This window comes from Camelina sativa, chromosome 18, assembly GCF_030686135.1.
Source record: "Camelina sativa cultivar CO46 ecotype springtype chromosome 18, ASM3068613v1".
Taxonomy (NCBI): Eukaryota; Viridiplantae; Streptophyta; class Magnoliopsida; order Brassicales; family Brassicaceae; genus Camelina; species Camelina sativa.
Window position 1 is genome coordinate 1,130,292 of NC_141897.1, and position 20,848 is coordinate 1,151,139.

Here is a 20,848-nt window from a genome sequence, read left to right on the forward strand (position 1 = left end):
TGAAATACTACACATGACATGTGCATGACTAATCAAAATATGGAACTTTCAGTAATTTAGCAAAACTGCTTTTTAAATAGATTACTACGTTTCGACTATGTCAACGTATCCTTCTTGTTTATCGATTCAACATTTTGTAGACTAGTTTAATACCAAAAATCTATAAGCTAAAAATTATTTTGATTACGTAAAATACATTATTCACATATATATATATATATATATATATATATATATATGCAGAGACTTATGTATTATAAACCCAATAAATGCATCGTAGTATTAAGACGAACTTAAAATTTCCAACATTTTTCGATGGGATCTTACTTCTAGAAGATGAAATCAAATCATGATTATTGTAATGCACGAAACTTCGGTACAAAATACATTTTGAATACAAAATAAAAATAAAGATTTTGGTAAGAGACTACTTATTATGAAAAACACTTGTTAGTTGTTAATGCGTATCTTGCGTCGTAGCATTGCCACTAAGAAGACCTATCAAGTTTTTGAGGATTTGGTGCTGTCCAGCCAAAGACCACTTCTCTACTTATTATGCTGTAGAGAATTACACTGATATAAAATAATAAATACAAAAATGAAGTCATTAGGTGTATATACATTTTGCACTATCTCTAAATAGCATTTTCTTGATATAATATATGAAGTTATATATTTGGAATTTCAAACATAATTGGATAGCCGCTTGAAAGATAGACTAATTGATAACACAATAATAACACAGTAATTGATATAATTAGTAAGTGAAAGTTTACCTATACGTATAACTCAAGAAACTGTAAAGCAGTAAAATTTGCAATAACCCGCATAATCGCATAGTTATTTTTATTTAGTTTAAGTGTATACTACCATGTCACTAGACTAATCACACAAATTTCGGTTCATTTGACTATTCTCATGGGGTTTAAATTTATTTTCTGTGAATTTAGCAAATAAGTTTTTAGAAAAAAGTGTGTAAACACATTGACAAATGAAGAGCTCAAGCTTTAAGGCTTTGTCAAAAGGATAAGCACTCAATTTACCCATAATTGGTTCCAGCAATATACGATTTGTTCCATTGAGTGAGAGATATAGAGGAAGGTGATGATGATACAATATGTACAAACACGTAGATATAAATGAGTATATGTACCGTTTTATACACACAAAAACAAAAACACAAAGTGGGAGATCACATGGAATAAAGCACACACACCGTCGTTGTTGAAGAATGGCGTGAAGAAGAAGTAGTAGGACCAGTACTAGTACCATAGTGCTCTTCTTCTTTCACTTATCTCCCACGCTTCCCCAAAAAAGCTTAATCACTTGGGTTTTCTCAATCAAATATCCCACACATTGTCGTATTGAGTTGATGATCTGAAGAAAGTGTGTTCCTTTGAATCATCATCAAGTACAATGTGCAAGTTCAATCATAAGAGATTAGTAAAATTTCATATAATGAGAACGGTTCAAAACAACACGGTTAATAATCAACTATCCTAGACATCACATTTTGGAATATATTATTATGTCACCAACTTATTCCTCATGAACGAACGATTTGGATATAAATGGGCCGGATCTAGTTCAGCTTAGTATGATATGATTTGGATATCGACCCTGACGTTCTTGATTTAATCTTGTGCATTTAATTTAGTTAGTTTACAAAATGTAGACATATAGGTTTGACGGTGTAGTCTGATCCGAACCGAGGAACTCTCAACTTTTTAACATCAAACTTATGTAAAGATCGGCCATGGATCTTTAGTCTACGACAACATATAATTCTATAACTTTCACGGTACTTGCTAAGCCAAATCTTTACTAAGGATCTCGGAACATAGCGGCCTTGTACTAAAAGAGTCTTATTGAAATTGGACAATTCAAGACAAAGCGTTTGGGGTCCCTCTCTGACAATGGAGATCACATAGTCTGACAACAACAACAAAAAGTCCACTACTAGTAATTTGGTTTCTCTCACACATGACACCATCAAAAAAAAAGATTGAAGCTAAGCTATGGACAAAAGAAAGAAACAAAGTGCGTAGTAGGGTTAGGCATTATAGAGCCGCAAAAAGATTAAATCTCCTTTGCCTACTTCTCCTACCACCACTTCAATAAACAGTAGATATAGTACCACTCACTCAACAATCCGTGTAACTTATATCAGTCGGCGACTCTTTCTAAACACAAGATTCTGACACTTGTCAGGTAAATATTGAAACCTGAATATAAAGGTTTCATAACATTAACATGTACAAAATGGTATTAACCCTTATGGGAATAACATTTTTTAACACCTGAAAACTTCAAAATCTAGTACATACACCTTTCATCATTACAATCTATGAAACATGATGATCTATGATCAATCGTCAAAGCTTATAACCTTGAGCATTATTAGACAAAATGTAAATGTACTTTGAGCGTAACCAAAAGCTGTTAAATTGCATAATCATCAAAACAATATTTTATTACAAAACATAGCATCAAAGATCGAATTTAACAAAATCCGTTGAATCAAATTAGTAATCAACTGTTACTAGAAGACACAAAAGCTTCGATTTCATCGAAAAAAGAGCTAAACGTTGGCCTATCCTTAACCATAACATACGAAACGCCATCGTTTTGGCCAAATTCACACATCCCGCACTTCCCTCTCTTCTCCCACAACCTCTCACCAAACCTACAATGAGCAAAATAAGCCTCCGCTAAAACGGCGCCGTTTGATTCTTCCTCACTAACCTCGATTTGTAACCTCTCGTAGTGATTGACTTTGATACCTTCCAGTTCATCGAGGCGTGCAAGCCCACGTTTCGAAACCGAGTAAAGCTCGCCTCGGATCTTTTGACCCGACCCGGGTTTGTTGATCAAGTAAGGGATCCCGTAGAGACCCGTGACGAGCGGGTACTGTAACCGGGTCGTGCGTTGACCGATATGAACAGCGTCGTTCGATGAGATCAGATCTTCTAAGAGGAAATGGTTTGCATGGTTTCTTTTTAACGTACCGTACACGAATACGAGGTTCTTGGGTGCCTCTCCTGCCATGGCCACTACTAGTTTCTTGGAGTTGTTGTTGGTGGCTGCTGACTCGGGATGAATACTGTAACTCGGTCAGTGTCTCTAACTCGGGAAAGAAAAAAGAAATATGACTTATGTTTTTATATTCCTTGCATATTATGGGCTTTTAGTAACTACTATTGGGCCTTTAAGCCTTACGAAAATTGCCCGAAATCACTGGGGTTTTTTATATTGTCCACATAAATTGGCGACTTTTTATTGTTATCTTCATTGTTCTTGTTTTTATTTCCGAGTGTCATTGTCATTTGTCTTGTACAATAAACTTAGCAAATATCTGGTCGACAAATGTGTGATTGTTGTGATACACTGATCCACCAATGACCAATGAGCTCAGAGATATATTATGTGGTCTTTTTAACAGAGGAGTGAAGGAAGAGGTCGGCCAAATTTGCTTGGAAATAAATAAATATTTCATATCCTAGCTAGTGTATGTTTAACAGTAGCAGCATTTTCTCATTGATCACACATTGTGTATGTTTTCTTTTCTAAAAGCACTATATACACAATGAATATACTATGTTTGTTCTCAAGCAAAACCCGATATCTATACTTGGGTTATCTTGTACATAAAGAAAAAGAAAAATTTGGAATAACACACAGAGAACAATTTTCTTTTATCTAAATTTTCATTTAATAGTTTACTTTCCTTAAATATAACTAGACATTTTTTGTTTTTTAATTCAGTCTGTTTTTCTATGCTACTTGTAAGTTGTAACTAGCTATAGTAAAGTGTAGAAATAATTGTATTCTAGCCTGACTACTTAAATTATGTGGAAATTTATAACTATAATTGATTTTTCCTTCATATATCTGATAATTGATGAAAGATGTAGTCGATTCAATCAAACTTTAGAAGTTATAATGTTAATTAGTAATTTCGTCCATATACCCAAACTTAAAATGGATTGGCCAGCTTGTATACATTGTTGATGGATTACTGACTCAGTTTTAATTCAATATGAAGAAGAACAATGGTCGATCATCTAAGAAGTCAAGTTGGTGCATAACACAACATTCGTGTGACGTGGAGAAAAGGAAAAAAGAGGAAGTGATATGAACGAAGGAAAAAGGAAGAGATGCATATTAGCTTGGAGAGGAAGTTCTGGAAACTAATAGAAAAGGAAATTGAAAGCAAAGAAGAAACTTGTCTTTGTAGAAAAAGGAAAGATCGTGTGGGTATTCTGAAGTTTAGAATTGAGTGATTGATATAAATATACCAGGAGGTCTGTCTCATGAAGAGTCACTTGCCTAAGAAATTTTGAGAGAAATATACGAGGTGTATGGCATCGTCCCACCACAAATATTTATAGATATGTTGGTTGTAAACTGGTAAATTGTATATAAAGATTGCATCGGTTGAGAAGGCGATGATGCTTTGGTGTTGTCGAATGATAGTCAAGCATGTTGCCATGATACTATCTTTATAGTTTAACCATGAAAAATATAGTAGGTATTATAGCGCTAAATACTATTCTTTCTGTCTCTAAAAGATTGATTTTTAGAACCTTTTACATATTTTAAGAAAACAATGATTTACTAAGTTTAAATATATTTTTTTTTTGACTAAAGAGAGATTATTTAATTTTAAACCAATAACAATTTAAAATTTTAAATATTTTCAATGATTACTCTCTTGAAGTTTACAAAACATCAATCTTTGTGGGACAAAAAAGTATTCCACAACATCAATTTTTATGAGACAAAATGAGTATTAAAATTGTAGCTACAATCTTGCTCTAGTCGATTTGTTTATGAACTAAATCTCATAAATATTGAACGTGTTTTAACGATGTCATTCTATGTTTGTGGATTTTTGGTATGTTTTGTGAACATATATGAAAGTCCATGTTGTAGCTAAATCTATATGTTCAAGTGAGAATGTCCGAGTGCGAATTTGAACTTTCATGCATAATGTAAAAGATACACATAGTTTTAAAAGAGGTTTGGTTTCCATATCGTGGCATCAAAGAGTAGTTTTTGGTTTCTATACTTTTCTTTCAAAGACGACAGAGAAGCGTTTAGGTGAACTTTGAACCGCTTTGAACGCATGAAAATTATAACCCTAATAATTATACTGACCTCGTGTGTTTTTAAAAAATCGTGCAGAAAAAGATGTAATCCGTACGGAAGACTTCAAAAATGTGAATTGGTGTAAGTCAACAGTTGACCCCAGAAAAACAGTAGTAGTAGTAAGTCAGCGGTCAATCCGCTCATAGCCGCAAATAGCAATACACAATGCCGGTTCGGCGGTTCACTCAACCGGTTGGTTTGCTTCACATTATATTAATCATATAGTAAATTTCACTGATTGGATTCGGTTTTTTAGTTTACGGTGTATTTATCTTAATTTCCTTTTTTGGACAACAATTTAAGTCTATTATTCGATTTGGATTATATTTGTTCTGTCTCGTAAAAATTAATGTTTTTAAATATTTTTTTATTTCATTTTGATGTTTTGTAAATTTCAAAAAATAATTATTGAAAATATTTAAAATTTTAAATTGTTATTAATTTAAAATTAAATAATATTTTTTATTCAAAGAAAAAAATATATTTAAATTTAATAATAATTATTTTTTTAAAATGTATAAAAGTTTCTAAACATTAATATCAATATTAAAATTACTAATTTCTGATTGATACCATAAAAAAATAAAGTAACGTTTAATACAAATACAATAAAAATGGGTGCGAAAGATGGATATTTCTGGGTCAGATATGGCGTGCCGTGTCTCACTGCTTCACTTTATTTAATAAAATGTTTTGAATATATTTAAGATTATTTGTCATTGTAGCATATATATGTACGGTATCTAGATTTTTCTATTGGGGCCAGTCCACTTCTCGATGATATTTTTGTTATCTTTCTCGTTGATATTTGTTGTTGTTGGTCTGCTTTTTTTTTTTCTTTTGTCATCTCAATTTTTTTTTATAACTTGGTTTCACCCTAAGAAAGAATACAATATATCCCAAATTAGGGAAGCTAAAACTGACAGACGAAGTGATATCTTCAGAGTGAAAGTCGATAGACAAAGTAATGTCCTCGGACACAAAGCCCTATAGAAAGGAAATTAAAAACAAACAAACAAAGATTTTCAAACCATACGAAGAAGAACAAACCTTTACAATAAAAACAGAAACCAAATGGATAGAACCCTAGGAGATACACTAGACCTAAGAAAGCAAAAACACATCTTCTCCCGAAGCTCTTGTGGAAGCGATTTATCATGTTTGCCCACGGCCAACCCAAAGATAACATCGACCATCTCCTATCATGATGAGAGCTGATCTCTCGAAAACCCAAAGATTTCATAACCCAGCAAGCAAAACCACTATGAGAAACTCAAACAAACTTTTGGATGTGACGACGACGTCTGATGCGCCTATTCACGTCTAGCTAGAAACCTTCTAAATGCCACCAATCTAAACAGACCTGGAAAGCAAGACAAGGAGCAAGGTCTAAGCCCTCGATTATCACCAAACTCAAGAGCGAGGAAGGCAATAACCCGAGAATGCTAACAACCACAGCGAACAACACCAAAGAGAAGAGGACCTGCAAACTTGAGAACTAATACAGCTTCGGACATAAACTGAGCCTCTGCTTAAAAGGGAATGAACCAAAAGGGAGCCGCTGGCTGATATGGTTAGACAAAGATCGAGAGGAAAGGCAATGGCTGGACAAGAACCCACAACCACTCCACAAGGCTCATTGAAGCAATGACAAGCACAAAACCGGCTCTGAGATCTGGGACAGGAAACAACAAACCACAATGGCATTATTCTTCGAGCTATCCGTTGATCTAACTGATCCGGCATCATCATCTTTGTTGTAATCAGAACCCTCACAGATAAAAGCCGCTATAACCGCTTCCTCGACACACAAAGTCATACACCAAACCAAACTAAACAGCTCCTCAAACGATGGCTGAAGACCAGACAGGGTCACTCTTGAAACTAACTAAGACGAAACAACTTAAGACGAAGCAAACTAGCCCTAGCATACCGTAAAAGAGGAACTGACCCACAAGTCTACTTACCAGATCAGAAGATATAACGGAAAAACGGTCACAGATCCACAAAGAACACACTCTGTTCTCCAAGAGAAACCAAAGCCTTCTTCGGATTTTACAAGCACAGAGGATCAGACAACACTGCTGAAGTTGGAGTCCCAACATCGACTCTCTCTGGAGAAGCCTACCGCCTACAAACTTACAAAGCTTGTCGTGAAGACCCGCTGTATCAGCCAATCTAACCTCTTCATCATCGAAACACTGGAGCTAGATGGATCGAGAGCAAAAACAACAAAGCTAGAAAGAAACAAAGTGGGGGAGGCCAGATCCGGTGCTAGACAAGCCACCAAGATCCAGCCTCGATCTAAAATTTTTTTCTTCTTCGGCGGCTGAAAGTTGAGAAAGAAAGGGAACTAGGTAAAAAAAAACCTGATCTACTATGACTTTTTTTTTTTTGTTGGCCTGCTTTTAAACATAGGATAACAAAGAAAAACATGAAAATATCTTTTAAACATACAAGAAGACATAATTACTATATATATCTTATTATATAATGTTTGATGTCAAAGTTACCCATTAACAAGATCATGACACATGTCAATTGTATCATTCAGAAGTTGATACATGTCAATTCTAAATTTACTAAAATTTAATAAAAAAGGAAAAATTCAAAACTTACCGTAAAAAGATTTTATATAAAAGTAAAATAGAAAAAAAGAAAACCTAATTTTATTTAAAATCTTTTAAAGAACAAACAAACTTTGTAAACTTCCAAATGTAAAACATAATTTTATTTTTAACAGTTTTAAAAATATTAAAAGACAATTATAAGAAAATTATAAAAATTTAAACAGGTTTAAAATTTAGAAAAAATCATTATAAGGAAACTAGAAATATATATATATATATATACTTATTTTAATTTTAAGTTGCTAATTTTACAAGAAAAATGATTAATTTTTATATAAGATAAATAAATGATTGTGAAAATTATATAATTAATTACTATTTATAGAAAAAATGTAAATAATCACCTTTACGTTAAGCAAAAGATTCTTGAAGTAAAATAAAATAAAATAAAAATAGATTGTCTCACATTTTTTTCACTAATCAAATAATTTATTCATCGAGAATGTTGGAGAATGACGGCCAATCTTCATGGGACTGCACCATAGTGAGTAACACATCACAATCAGTCTCGAAATGTTGACAAGTGATCTCTGCAGCACGTATCCGCTCCATGGCCCACAACAACGCTTCTAACTCTGAATGCAAGGGGGAGGGGCTCCGTCTTAGACACTTGGCCCCCAACAACAAGGTTCGCTCCTCACCAACGAACACCACCAGCCAAATCCTGAATGCACATTGGTTGTTTTCCAAGAACCATCAATCTGACAACGAGGTAAAGAAACATGGACATCCAAAGACAAAGATGGAGCTGACATGACCGCCGTATAAGAAAGCGCCTCTTCCGAGGCTAAATTATCACCCATATCGTGAGCAATTATATCATTCGCCTTGATCTCTGAACCTTTAATTTTTTTTATATTTATGGTCTTTCATATTGCCAATAAAATCCATGGAAATTGAAGAAGTTGATCATAATCACCCTCTTGAGAGGCATCCCTCCAGAAAATAAAATCCAAATTTAAATACACCAACTCATCTGGAAAACCCTCTGACGAGACCGGAATTGGAGATAAATCTCAAACTTCACACTAGCGAGGGCATTCAAAAAAACATATGATTAATAGTCTTAACCACATAATCGTAGCTTGTACACCGAATATCACATTGGATATCTATGTGTATCTATTTACTTTTATAGATATTTTTTTACTTACTAAAAATTTTACTTTATATTCATTGTTAAATTTCATTTATTTTAAAAACTCCAAACCCGCATATCGGGCGGATCTTAATCTAGTATATATATATGTATAAAAGGGGTCCAATTTTTTTTAATAAATAAAAGGGGTAAAAATAAAACTTTATATGTATATAAGGGTTCATATAGAACTATTTTTTCTTTTTATCAAAATAAATAAAAATTTTAACAAAATTTTAATATATTAAAAGGTTTAGTTTTGATTTTGTAGAAAAAAAAAAGGTTTAGTTTTTAAAATTTGCCTAAGAGCCTAAAAAATGTTTGAGCGGGCACTGTCTATGCACATCAATGATAATCAAACTAAGAAGCGTAAAATGGACTCTTTTCCCAACATGAGAACATAAGAATAAGAGTGACAGGTTTTGAATCCAAGTAATAAAAAATAGGTAAGCCTTACCTCAACTTTCACATATAAATCTGACCATTTGTTATTTTATAACAAACAAACTATCATGAGAAAAAAAATTCAAATTTCGGAGATTATTAATCGAAAACCATAAAACAAATTATTATTACACCGTCTCCTAGGGGCTGAGAGAGTCAGCTTCTTTGGATTGGGTTGATCTGCATCATCATCGCCCATATTTCTCTCGGACCTCTTCCCACCTGCAGAAGAGTCATGAGTCTTCTTGTTACCTTCAAGGAGTTTATTGAAATTCTCAATAGTATTTTTAATTATACCTGAATCCTCGATCTCTTTGTATGTTTTCTGCATGTTGGACCGCACTTCCAAAACGTATGCCAGATCTCTGTCCACCATGAATTGACTGTAGATGGCTTCGTCCATCTCCCCCTCAAATATTTTGGCTTCAACTAGTATATATATATTAATCTTGTGAAAATGAATCATAATTAATACTTTCGATTTCTTCACATCCAATTTCAGTTACTATCATTTTTTTTTAATTATTTTTGGAACAGAAAAATTCTCCAACTATATTTTTTAAAGATATTTTACGAAGTTTATGAATAATATCTGTTGTTGTAAGCATATTATCGCTCTTTTGCAGATTCTACAATATAGCTATATATATATATACATTAATTGGTCCAAAATCTTTGTGACTCTGAACAAAAAGTTGTATATATATTGTTTAGCAAAAAATATAAAAAGTTGTTTAAATGAACAAAAGACTTCTCATGATGTTCGAGAATTCGAGATCATAAATTTGCACATAAATTATCTGTCTTCTTTATTATAATAGTTTGGTCTTGTGTTATATTTCTTTCTATTTTTGATGCGGATGTCATATAAGTAACATGTGTGTACGGCCTTTTAAATCTCTAAAGACATAGCTTATGCATGGTGTGTATCATGACACAAGAACGCTTACTTGTCATGCCAGTAAATGTTTCTAATAATGCATGTTTCATGGAGGCAAAATTAACTACGTAATTAACGTGATATTTAATCACCATCAAAACTCATAATCAAAGATCCTGAGTGAACCTAGTGAAAATGGTGCACTATATCAAAGCATCAACTAACTTAGTAACTTGGCATTATGGGTTACGGTATAGTTCAGTTTTGTAAGATTGTATTAACTATCATTTCCTTGAGCTGATAAAGTATTTTTTTTTCTTTAAATTAAATTTATCCTTTGAATTTAATTTAGATAAAAGTGTAAAATTTGAACTTTAATCCATATACAATTCATATGGTCTAAAATCTCCTTGTCGCTAAATATATTCTTTAAGTTATAACTTCTTGTCACTAGCTAGTTGACAATTCTTGTCATCCATAATTCATATCAATCTATCATTTTCAAAATTTCATTATTTGTAATCTTTAATTTAGTTCAGGATAAGAAACATGAACCAGAATATACATTTATTTTCTTAATCAATGTTTTCAGTTTGGTTTGTTTTGGTTGCAACCTACAAAATTAGTTTTTATTAATTTAAAGCAAGAATATTAAATTTTCCACCTACAAAGTTTGATTGCAACATACTAAACTAGTTATTAAAATTGTATTCCATCAAAGACGGTATTAGTTTAAACCGAACTTCCCTCTCAAGTGATGCATGTTGGAATAGTTAGTATTGACTTTGCAACTTAATTTCCAAATTAATGAATTAAATTGAAACATCAGTACACAAACCAAACACTAAATCACAAAAGAGCATTGTACAATCACTCATATTTAAACCTAGATTTGTGCAGTAATCTCCTCCTGATTTTATTAAACCAACGAACGAAAAATATATATGGATCAGGTTTAGTTGTCCAAATTAAAAAGCTTATCAACGTCGGTTCGTTGTTTGACATCACACTCTTTCCAACTCATTCTTATGAAGTTATTAATCAAGCTTTTTTATGTATAAAAGCATAATTAAATGATGTTTTTTAAACTTTTAAAAAGATAGCTTTGCATCGCTGTCACATTGAGTGAGCGGTTAGGTGACTGGATATGGATTTTATTATAATGAGATAAAGATATAGTAATTAAGATAAAAAAAATAATCAACTAACAATAGTATTTTGATTTTATGAAATTTTATTAACATAGTGTAATGATAAAAATATACTATATTTTCTCAGTAAAAGACTAAAATCTATAAAATTTGTAAATTAAAGACCTTTTCAAAATTTTACTTTAACACGTATTTCAAAATATAAGCACAATCATATTCAAAAATTTAAACACATGATTTTTTTTTTACATCGTGACTTATAAAAAGTAAAAACAATACTAGCAAAATTATATATTCAAAACATGAAAACATAAATAATTGGTACACTTTTATCGAAAAAGGCACACCATTAATCGACGTAATGATTTTGAAACCCAACTTCAAAAATTTAGAGAAAGCACCAGATGAAGAAACAAAAGAAATATGTAAAGATAGATATGAGATGTCAAATTGCAATAATGGAGCAAGAACTTTCTCAACACAATAAATCAACTTTTCAAGAAAAAGAGAATCACAACTTTTATAGCATTGGAGATAGTAATCAAACTCTTAACAACCAATCAATGTGATGACTATATATAATAGTAGTAGTATCTATTTTTTTGGGAAAAAAAAAACACCAAAAAAAGAAGAATAAAATTTGACGAGATTTACTACTAATATATTTTGGAGAAAAATAAAAGAGAGTAAAATAATAGGGAGAGATATGATAATACCAAAGAAGGACAGAAAGATACTTTTAAAAAATACCAAAAAAAAAAAGAAAAAGAGAAAAAATCAAATCAAAGAAGAAAATTCCAAGGAAAGACCAAAGGATGGTTCCTTGAACCCAACGCTTCTTAGGCTCGGGGCTTTAGGTTCGGAATTAGCTTCGGAATACTTTTTAGTCGACATTGGGAGAGGAGATAAGAAGGCGAGGCTCTTTCTCTTTAATTCTTCGTTTCTTCAAACTCTTTCGCTGCAAGTAAAAGAAACAAATCTCTCTCTCTCTCTTTCTCTCTCTACTCTTTCGCTTTCTTAAACCCCTTTCTCTCTCTCTAAAAAACCTACCTTTTTGAGTAAAAAAAGTTTAGGTGCTGACTCGAAAAAAGGTTTGGTCTTTTAACTGCATTCTGAAATGGCGATTGGAGATTACGAGAACCCAAATCGAGAAATCAAACCTAAGAACAGAAGATTCATGGTATTTCTATTCATTAACCCTTTTCTAGATTATTACATTGTTCATACTCTGTTTTGTACATTGTCTTCTCTTTGTGTTCATACGAAATGTGTACTCTTTGTGTTCATACGAATCTTCTGCTCATTTAATTATCAATTACAAGATTTGGGTTTTAGTTGACTTGGAGTTATTTTTCACTAAAAACAAGAAAAGTTGTGTTTTTTTCTTTCAGATGTTCAAATGCTCTGTTTTTGGTGTAAAGAACAATGCTTTCGATTTTATTGGAAGAAGCAAAACAATGTTCTTTTGAAATTTCATATCTTTTTGTCATTATTGATTCATTACTTTATTACCTTCTGTGTCACGAAGAACCAAAGGCTTGAAGTGCTTGAATTGAATAATGTAGTTTAGGGTTTCAAATTGGGGGAAATGGAGCAGAAAGACGAATCTTTAGGATTAGTAAATAGGATCTTCTTCGAACTAGATTCACGGCGTGTTTTTCGATTCCGTACTTGTTGCCGTTCAAATTGCTTTTGTTTTTATGTTTTTATAAAAAAAAATTTAAAAAGCCAGAATATATTCTCCGAGACGAATTTGGGGATTCCTTATTATCTTTGGTTGCAAGATTATAAAAAATGTTATTGATAATCTGGTTTATAAAACCAAGAGTCTTCTCAAGTCTATGTAAAGGAGGAGACTTTTGTTTCGATATGTTGAAGTCAATGGTGTTTCTGGTATTAGATTATATATTGAAAGTTATATTGTTTTGAGTTCTTTGGGATAATAATGAGTTATGTTGTTAATGGTGTTTTGCAGGGAGCTGGTGGACTTGAGGAAGAAGAACTTAAGTGGCCTCATTGGTTGAAACCTTTACTAAACGAACATTTTTTTGTTCAATGCCAGTTTCATGGACACTCACCTAAAAGCGAATGCAATATGTATTGCTTAGACTGTACCAATGACTCGCTTTGTTCTCTCTGTCTTCCTCACCACAAGAACCATCGTACCATTCAGGTGTGTTTTGCAATTTCTCTATCCAAAGTTCTCTTATTGTTTTCTTTTTCTTGGCTTTGAATGTTAAGAAGTTGTTGGTTTGCTGCAGATAAGGATATCATCTTATCATAATGTGATAAGGATCAATGAGATACAGAAGCACTTAGACATATCAGGCATTCAGTCATATGTGATCAATGGCGCAAAGGTTGTCTTCTTGAAAGAGAGGCCTCAGCCTAGGCATGGTAAAGGGATTACTAATAACTGCAAGGTCTGTGATCGTAGCCTTTCTGAAAATGGCTTCCGCTTCTGCTCTATTGGCTGCAAGGTATCATATACCTACTTACACTCCGAGTATCTATTACCAAACTTTCTTTTGTTTTGGGGTTACTTACTTCTAGTTACAGAAGAAAATTTTTGAACTTTAGAGTTTTGGTCCTCTTTTTTTTCTGAGCGAAATAGTCTTTCATCTGATAAACTTCTTCTCTGTGTTTTGTGGCAATTGAATCAAAAGGTTGCTGGAACATCTGGAAGCTTTGAGAAGAGACCGAATGAATCAGAGAATTCTCTCAACAGTTCTGGATTAGAGAATAACAGTTCAGGAGTAGAGAATGACAATTCAAATCTGCGGTGTGTCAGCCCACAAAGACCTCAATTTCCTCCTGGTTCTCTCCGAAAGCGACAAAGAAAGGGAATTCCTCACCGAGCTGCAGTGAGTTGAGATTGGATCAAGAAAAAGCTCTTGTAATGTTTTCAGGGTTCTTTAATATATTTAGAGACTTCCTCCGGCAAAGGTTATATAGCTTTATAGATGCAGGGTTTGAACTTTCTCTTAAGTGTCTATACCACCAAAGAAAGGCCTAAAGATAGTAGTAAGTGTATTTATCTTCTTGATACGTTCTTGTGTAAAGTGGTAGTGTGGTGCAATGAGACTAGACAGTGAGTGATAATATGGTGTTTTTTCAATTTGGTTTTTGATAGATTACCTAACAATAACGAGAATCACATACATGGAATACGGATTACATATTCAAAGTTTCACAAAACCCAAACCAAAGAGATTATACAAAATATTCTTCATGTTACAAAGCAAATGTTCTGGTAGTAGTTATACATAAAACAGACTACAGGGGCCAAAACGTAGAGAAACGAAAATACAGGAATCCAATAAATTTATAAAAATTCCTCTCAGTTTTGCCGCTTAACTTCTCATATCGATCATGTATAACCTTGCTTGTACTTCCTGAAAATATCCTCAGTTTCGGCGTTTCGGAAGGCGCAGCACCCGATGATGTAAACGATGATCAATCCAATAAGCGTCAAAAGGAGAAAGATATCAGCTTTTAACCAATCTACCTTAATATTTGCGAGCAAACCGGCTTTACAAGAATCACAACCGTAACACAACGTGTTTTGATCATTGCTCCATTGTAGACAATCCATATCAGCAGACATATCTATAGGACTTATCCAATAAGTTGGGTTTACGAATGTGAAACCACATTTTGTTGGGGGCTTGCAGCAACCAGACTGAAAATAAAAGAAACGGAGTTAGATTTTAAATAAGATATAAAATATTGGGGTCAAAAGAGTTGTACCAAAATGCACCTAGTGGAAGAATCTAGAAAAGTTGGGGAGTTTTATAATTTTTATTAAAAGGTTTAAACTTTTCCAGTTTTTGTTCCCACAAAGCCTATAAGCTAAGTATAATTTATAATTTCATTACCCCCATCCACCTGTACTTCTTATTTAATTCAATTTACACCCCCTAGATTTGAAATTTTGTAAACAAAAGAGATCTTCATATGAATTTAAGAATTTAAATTAAAGGATATACTTTTCAGTCTTATTTTAGACAAACCTAACAAGCAAAGTACCAATTTTATCTTCCATTACAACCCCTGTTCTTTTCTTGGGTATTCGACTTTCACCCCATACTTTTTTTTTTATCAATTTACACCCTACTTTTTCTTCGATTAGTGAACAATCAATGTTTCATATCACAAAAACCATAAAGAGAACAAAATCTTGAAAAAAGACAAGTAAGAAACTTACTTGAATGGGACTAAGACGAGCATTGAAGAAATCTTGAGCCATAGTGAATCTCTGGTTCAGTTCAGGGCAGATAGTAGTAGTACTCAAACAAGTACGGATCCTTTCCCATTTATAAGATCTCTGAACTCTTCTACGTAACCAACCAGAGAAATCTTGAAGGCTATACTCAAGATAAGCTCTACTTGGCTCTGGATGACCAGCGCCTCTAATGGTTACCATGTAAATAAACCCGACAAGAAGACCTAAAAGTACAATGAGAACAAGCATGGCGATTAAGTAAACAACAAGAAGCCACGTGATTCTCCAAAACCCTCCGATGAAACCAGCGAGACCCACTAGGAGGATTAAGATCCCGAGGATTATAACTGGCCATTGAAGGAGCTTGACGCAGGAGTTAACTGTTCCCATGGCTAGCCAGATTCCGGCGCCGATGACCGGGATGGAGAGGAGGACGGAGATGAAGTTTATGCAACCGATTACATTGTTGCTCAAAGGCATCTTTTTTTGGGGGAGAGGAAACTTTAAACTCTGGTTTTTGTGTTCTTGAAATGGATTTTAGGGTAAGAATAACTTTGAGAGAGGGAGAGAGAAAGAGAGACAGAGAGACATAAAAAAGAAAAAGATTCACATGTGTGAAAAGTAAATAATGTTATATAAATATTTTTTTTGGTTTGTGGGGATTTAGGCAGGGTAATGGTAATAATAACTTAGAGAGAGAAAAGATTACATGTGGGATGAAAATGAAACATGCTATATAATAAAGGAACTAAGTATTTGAAAAGGAAAAAAAAAAGTGGATTTATCATTTCTTAAATTAGGTATATTGACTATATCTTTCTTAAAAGAGAAAAAGAAAATCAAACTATAGATTACATTTTTGAAAATATCAAAACTACAGATTGCATTTTTTAAAATATATTTTAAAAATTAGTGTATAGTTTTCAAATTTTGATAATTAGCAAAGGTGAATACAAGATAATGTTGATTTTAATGAGTTTTTTTTTTTGCTAAGATTTTAATGAACTAATCATAAGAAAATTTTCGGAAGATAAGTAGATGACACACAAAATGAAAAATACTTAAAAGTGTATTTATTATGCTTTCATTATTATTGTATTTAAGATGAGTAAAAAAATCATTATTTTATAAATTGAACAAAATTCTTTTTTTTTTTTGGTTAAATAATTTCAATAAGCTTATTCTAAATTTGAAAACTAATCCGTAATTTTTTTTAATCTTGTTTAAATTTTCGCTTACATTTATGTTTTTAGAAATTTCTGAACAACTTATAATGATAAATTCTTGATAATTTAACAATTCATGTTAGAAAATGTTAAAATTAACTAAAAACCCATAGTCAGAATTGCATCGTTCCTGTATCAATTCTCACTAGCGATTTTTTATTTTAGATGTACCATTCTTCTCTACAATGAAAATAATAATTTTATTTTAACCATAGAATCATCAAACCACAAAAATCATTAACTTTACATATTACCTATAGGATCAGTGTTTCAGATGTTCAACATGAGGAACCATTTCACCGCAAGGTATTCCCCTCTTTGTTTCAAAAAAAAATCAACACCATTGTTGATCTCTTCTGCTGTATTGATATTCTCGTTTTCTTTTTATAAAAGTAGGCTGCTTATATGATGGAATGAATTTGAAAGTTAATATTTTTTGCTGAAATAAAACAAACAAGTACGTATTGAATTTAAACTTACTGCCGAAAACAAACTAGTAAAGTTGTTTGGGTATATAATGAAACACAAAAATATTTCCAAACTTCTAATCTATTAAAGACAAGAAAAGTTATATTTGCAAATTTTTTATAGATTATCTTCAAATTAATAGACAATCTAACCATATTAATGAGATGACTAAGATTTTCACTACAAACTTTTATTTATAAAAATAATATATTTGTATAATTCAAATTAAATTATTATTGCAATTATATTGTATTTTCAAGAACAGGAAACAATATGTATAACCTTTAAAAAAAAAACTTAACATACAAGTATATAATCTCAGTATAACAAAAGCTATATACTAGATATAAATAAATTCTAGTAACCAACCACAAGAAAATCTTCATACAACCTAAAAGATATTGTGTAATTCATTCAGCTTAATTTCAATTGTTATGAGCATATTTTTCTACTCTGATATTTCATAACAGGGTGGTGGATGCTCTTATGAGTTGAACAAATTTTTCATGCGAAAATAAAAATAAAAGGTACCTTGGGTTCAAGAGGAGATGAAGAACTTTATTTGCGAATGCATCTCTTGTGAGGAAGAGCCAATGCAAATATCTTGTCCCATAGGAAAGGATCATATTTCTTAATCCTCATTATTAGATGACAATCTTAGTGCGATGTCTAATCTAGCATTAGGCTTCTTTAAAAAGTGTTTTGCTAATGAACAAAAAAAAGATCATTTAACCTATTGTTTCAACTTTCAACAAACAGTTATATAAATTTTATCTCATTTTCAAATTAAAGAAACTATAAAAATATATAAATAAAACCTAAACAAAAATCTATATCCATCTCTTAATCTCGTTTTATATAGACATTGATTGTATATAATATATATGCATACAGTCCAAAAACAAAATAAATTTGTTTCCATTTAATAATAAACAACACAATACTTTCGTCGTACGAACCAGATAGTATATGAGGAAAATGTGAACAGGTTGACCAAATTCAATATCCAAAAGAGACATGACAAAAGAAAAGAATTATTGTGAATAGTTCAAATAATATTTGGAGATAATGAAGAGAATCTTTATTACGTGAAGAAAAGTCAAGATTTCCACTTCTTTATACGAGTACAAGAATACAACAAGAACATTGGGTTTCGAGTGGAGTAGAAAATGATAAGCAATGAACAGAACAACTAAATAATGAAAAAGTTCATCGTGTACGTGTATAGACTGAATGAGTGCAGGATACACAAAACAAAGCCCATATCATAAACTATTAATATGGGCCACTGGTCCATAAAATAGAGTTGTCGATGTAGATGATAATGGAACATAAGCAACCGAACACAATGATTTACATCATAATTTACGTACGATAACAACACGTACGTAAAATACTTATTTAGAATTAGTCGCTTGCATGTTAGAACTTAGAATCTTAAATTGGATAACTATCTCCATAAAATATCTATCTTCATATATATATTATGGTTTTTGTGGTTTTTAACCATGATATAAGAAGTCTTTTTGAGTCTTTTGATTTGTTTTTAAAATGTTTTTGAGTCTTTGCAATTTTTCTAGGACTTTAGCACGGATGGAGCAAAATGGAGCAATTTGGATGATTTTAGAGCATTTAATCAAAGGAAAAGAACTTGGAGTCGGATCAGAGTTAGAGGATCGATCGACACTGCCTTAGCATCGATCGACACTGCCTTAGCAACGATCGACACCTCTGTTTGTCTACGAGAAAAGCCAAATTGGAAGTTTTACAAAGTTGCCCGAAGTTTTCCATATTTGCAACACAAGTCCCTAACGTGTTTTAGGACATATAAATAGTATTTTTAGGTTTTACAAACTCTGAAGTTTTATTCTAGCAAGTTTTAGTTTTCTGCAACCCTGTGAGATTTTGGAAGAGAGATCTGAACTGCTTCGAGAGAAGAATTCTCGAACTCCCCCTTTACTCTTTTAATTTCAATTGCTTATTATTCAGAATTATGTTTTGTTCTTCATTGAATATGTCTGAGTAGTTTGCTTGTTAGGTTCAGGGTTTTTCATAGGGATTTTATGATTTATTAGATCTGTTTATTTCGGATTCTTTATCTTTCTAGATCTTCATCATAGGTTGTTCTTAATGCTAGATCTTTGATTAACCATCTGGATTTAGATCTTAGGATTATTGATTGATATGAGAATATAATTGATTTTCCTGATAAAACCTTTTGATGAGCAAAATTACTTCTTGCAAAGAGATTTGATTTAGTAATTTTGTGAACAATCTAAACCTATTTTTAACCTAGAATTTTACAAAGAGATTTGAATTTTCTGGTTTTAAATTTAGATAATATTTGCAGTGAGAACTGATTTATTTTACAGAAGAGTTTAGAGTTCTAGATCTGATTTTTAATTGATTTATTTAATTATTGATTTAATATTTTGTAATTTCCTGAGAAATTCCCTGGACCTAGCGTTTTGATCTTCTGAATTTACAACAGTTTTATTTAATATTTTGCATTGCTTTTCTTTATTTAAATCAACTTGTTTAGCTTAATTATAAAACTCTATAATTTATTGTGTAGACTTGAGTCCTTGTGGAATTCGACCCCTAAGTATTACAGTGACCTCTTAATTTGAGAGAGTAGCTCTAGGGTAAATTTGAGCATATCAAATTTTGGCGCCGTTGCTAGGGACTCTTTGATCTACCATTAGATTTGAGTTTTTGATTTTGTCTAATTTTTTATTTTTATTTTCAACTAATACGCTTTTGTTTCTTTTCTCTTGTGTGTTTCAGCTACATGCCTCCTAGACCTCACACAAGGAGCAACAAGACTGGTCCTACTGTGAAGCTTACAAACCAAGAGTTGGGAAAACTTTAGCGTGAGATCAGAAAAGCAGCCAAATCCTTGAAGATGGTTAACACAATCATTCTGATACGTGATGGGGATGGTGCTTTAAGGGATCAAGAGGGCCACTTGCGCAACGAGCAAGGCCAAAATCTTGATGCGGATGGCAACGTAATTGCTGAAGTTGTTATCGCTGCGGATCAGAACCTTGGTGTCGATCAACGCCAACCAGAGGGTATCGATCGACACCCGCCTCCAGCAGACGGACGTGGAGCTGCCAACCACGTCCACAACCCAGTTCGAAGACAGGATCAAAATCGGGATCTAATCAGGACTATTGCAGACTTCAACAGAACTGATTTGATGTATGAAAACCGCTCTGCAATTGTTCCACCTCCATTTCCAAGGAATGACTTTGAGCTGAAGCCTGCATACTTCCAGCTAGTTGGACAAAGACCCTTCTCTAACCTGCCAAATGAGAAGGCTTTGGACCATATTGAGAATTTTGAAGACTTGGTGACCAGTATCAAGGCCAATGGAGTAACTGAAGACTACATCTACTGCAAGCTTTTCCCATATTCACTTGAATGAGAAGCATCTCAATGGCTAAAACAGTTGCCAACTGGATCTTTGACCTCTTGGCAACAAGTAAAGGTGGGTTTTCTCAATTACTTTTATGATGATGCAATGTCAGAT

General features: G+C 32.5%; 3 protein-coding genes and 1 long non-coding RNA gene across 4 annotated transcripts; 1 reads left to right on the forward strand and 3 right to left on the reverse strand.

Annotated features, from left to right (window-relative positions):
• Positions 1–2,421: 2,421 nt before the first annotated feature.
• On the reverse strand, positions 2,422–3,149 carry LOC104760229 (putative gamma-glutamylcyclotransferase At3g02910). Its single transcript, XM_010483120.3, has one exon. The coding sequence runs from the start codon at positions 3,046–3,048 to the stop codon at positions 2,533–2,535; it is 516 nt and encodes a 171-aa protein (XP_010481422.2). The 5' UTR covers positions 3,049–3,149; the 3' UTR covers positions 2,422–2,532.
• A 6,200-nt stretch (positions 3,150–9,349) lies between these two features.
• On the reverse strand, positions 9,350–9,783 carry LOC147921323 (uncharacterized). Its single transcript, XR_015588374.1, has 2 exons — positions 9,661–9,783; positions 9,350–9,585 (listed from the first exon to the last, which is right to left on the reverse strand). It is a non-coding gene; the product is annotated as an uncharacterized LOC147921323 (long non-coding RNA).
• A 2,307-nt stretch (positions 9,784–12,090) lies between these two features.
• On the forward strand, positions 12,091–14,512 carry LOC104760230 (protein RGF1 INDUCIBLE TRANSCRIPTION FACTOR 1). The gene is made up of 4 exons (XM_010483121.3): positions 12,091–12,574; positions 13,370–13,567; positions 13,656–13,874; positions 14,061–14,512. Exons 1-4 carry the CDS (start codon positions 12,512–12,514, stop codon positions 14,265–14,267), a joined length of 687 nt encoding a protein of 228 aa, XP_010481423.2. The 5' UTR covers positions 12,091–12,511; the 3' UTR covers positions 14,268–14,512.
• Positions 14,513–14,582: 70 nt separating this feature from the next.
• LOC104760231 (protein TORNADO 2) lies at positions 14,583–16,369 on the reverse strand. Its single transcript, XM_010483122.3, has 2 exons — positions 15,602–16,369; positions 14,583–15,076 (listed from the first exon to the last, which is right to left on the reverse strand). The coding sequence occupies exons 1-2, from the start codon at positions 16,097–16,099 to the stop codon at positions 14,765–14,767; spliced, it is 810 nt and encodes a 269-aa protein (XP_010481424.1). The 5' UTR covers positions 16,100–16,369; the 3' UTR covers positions 14,583–14,764.
• Between the last annotated feature and the right edge of the window lie 4,479 nt (positions 16,370–20,848).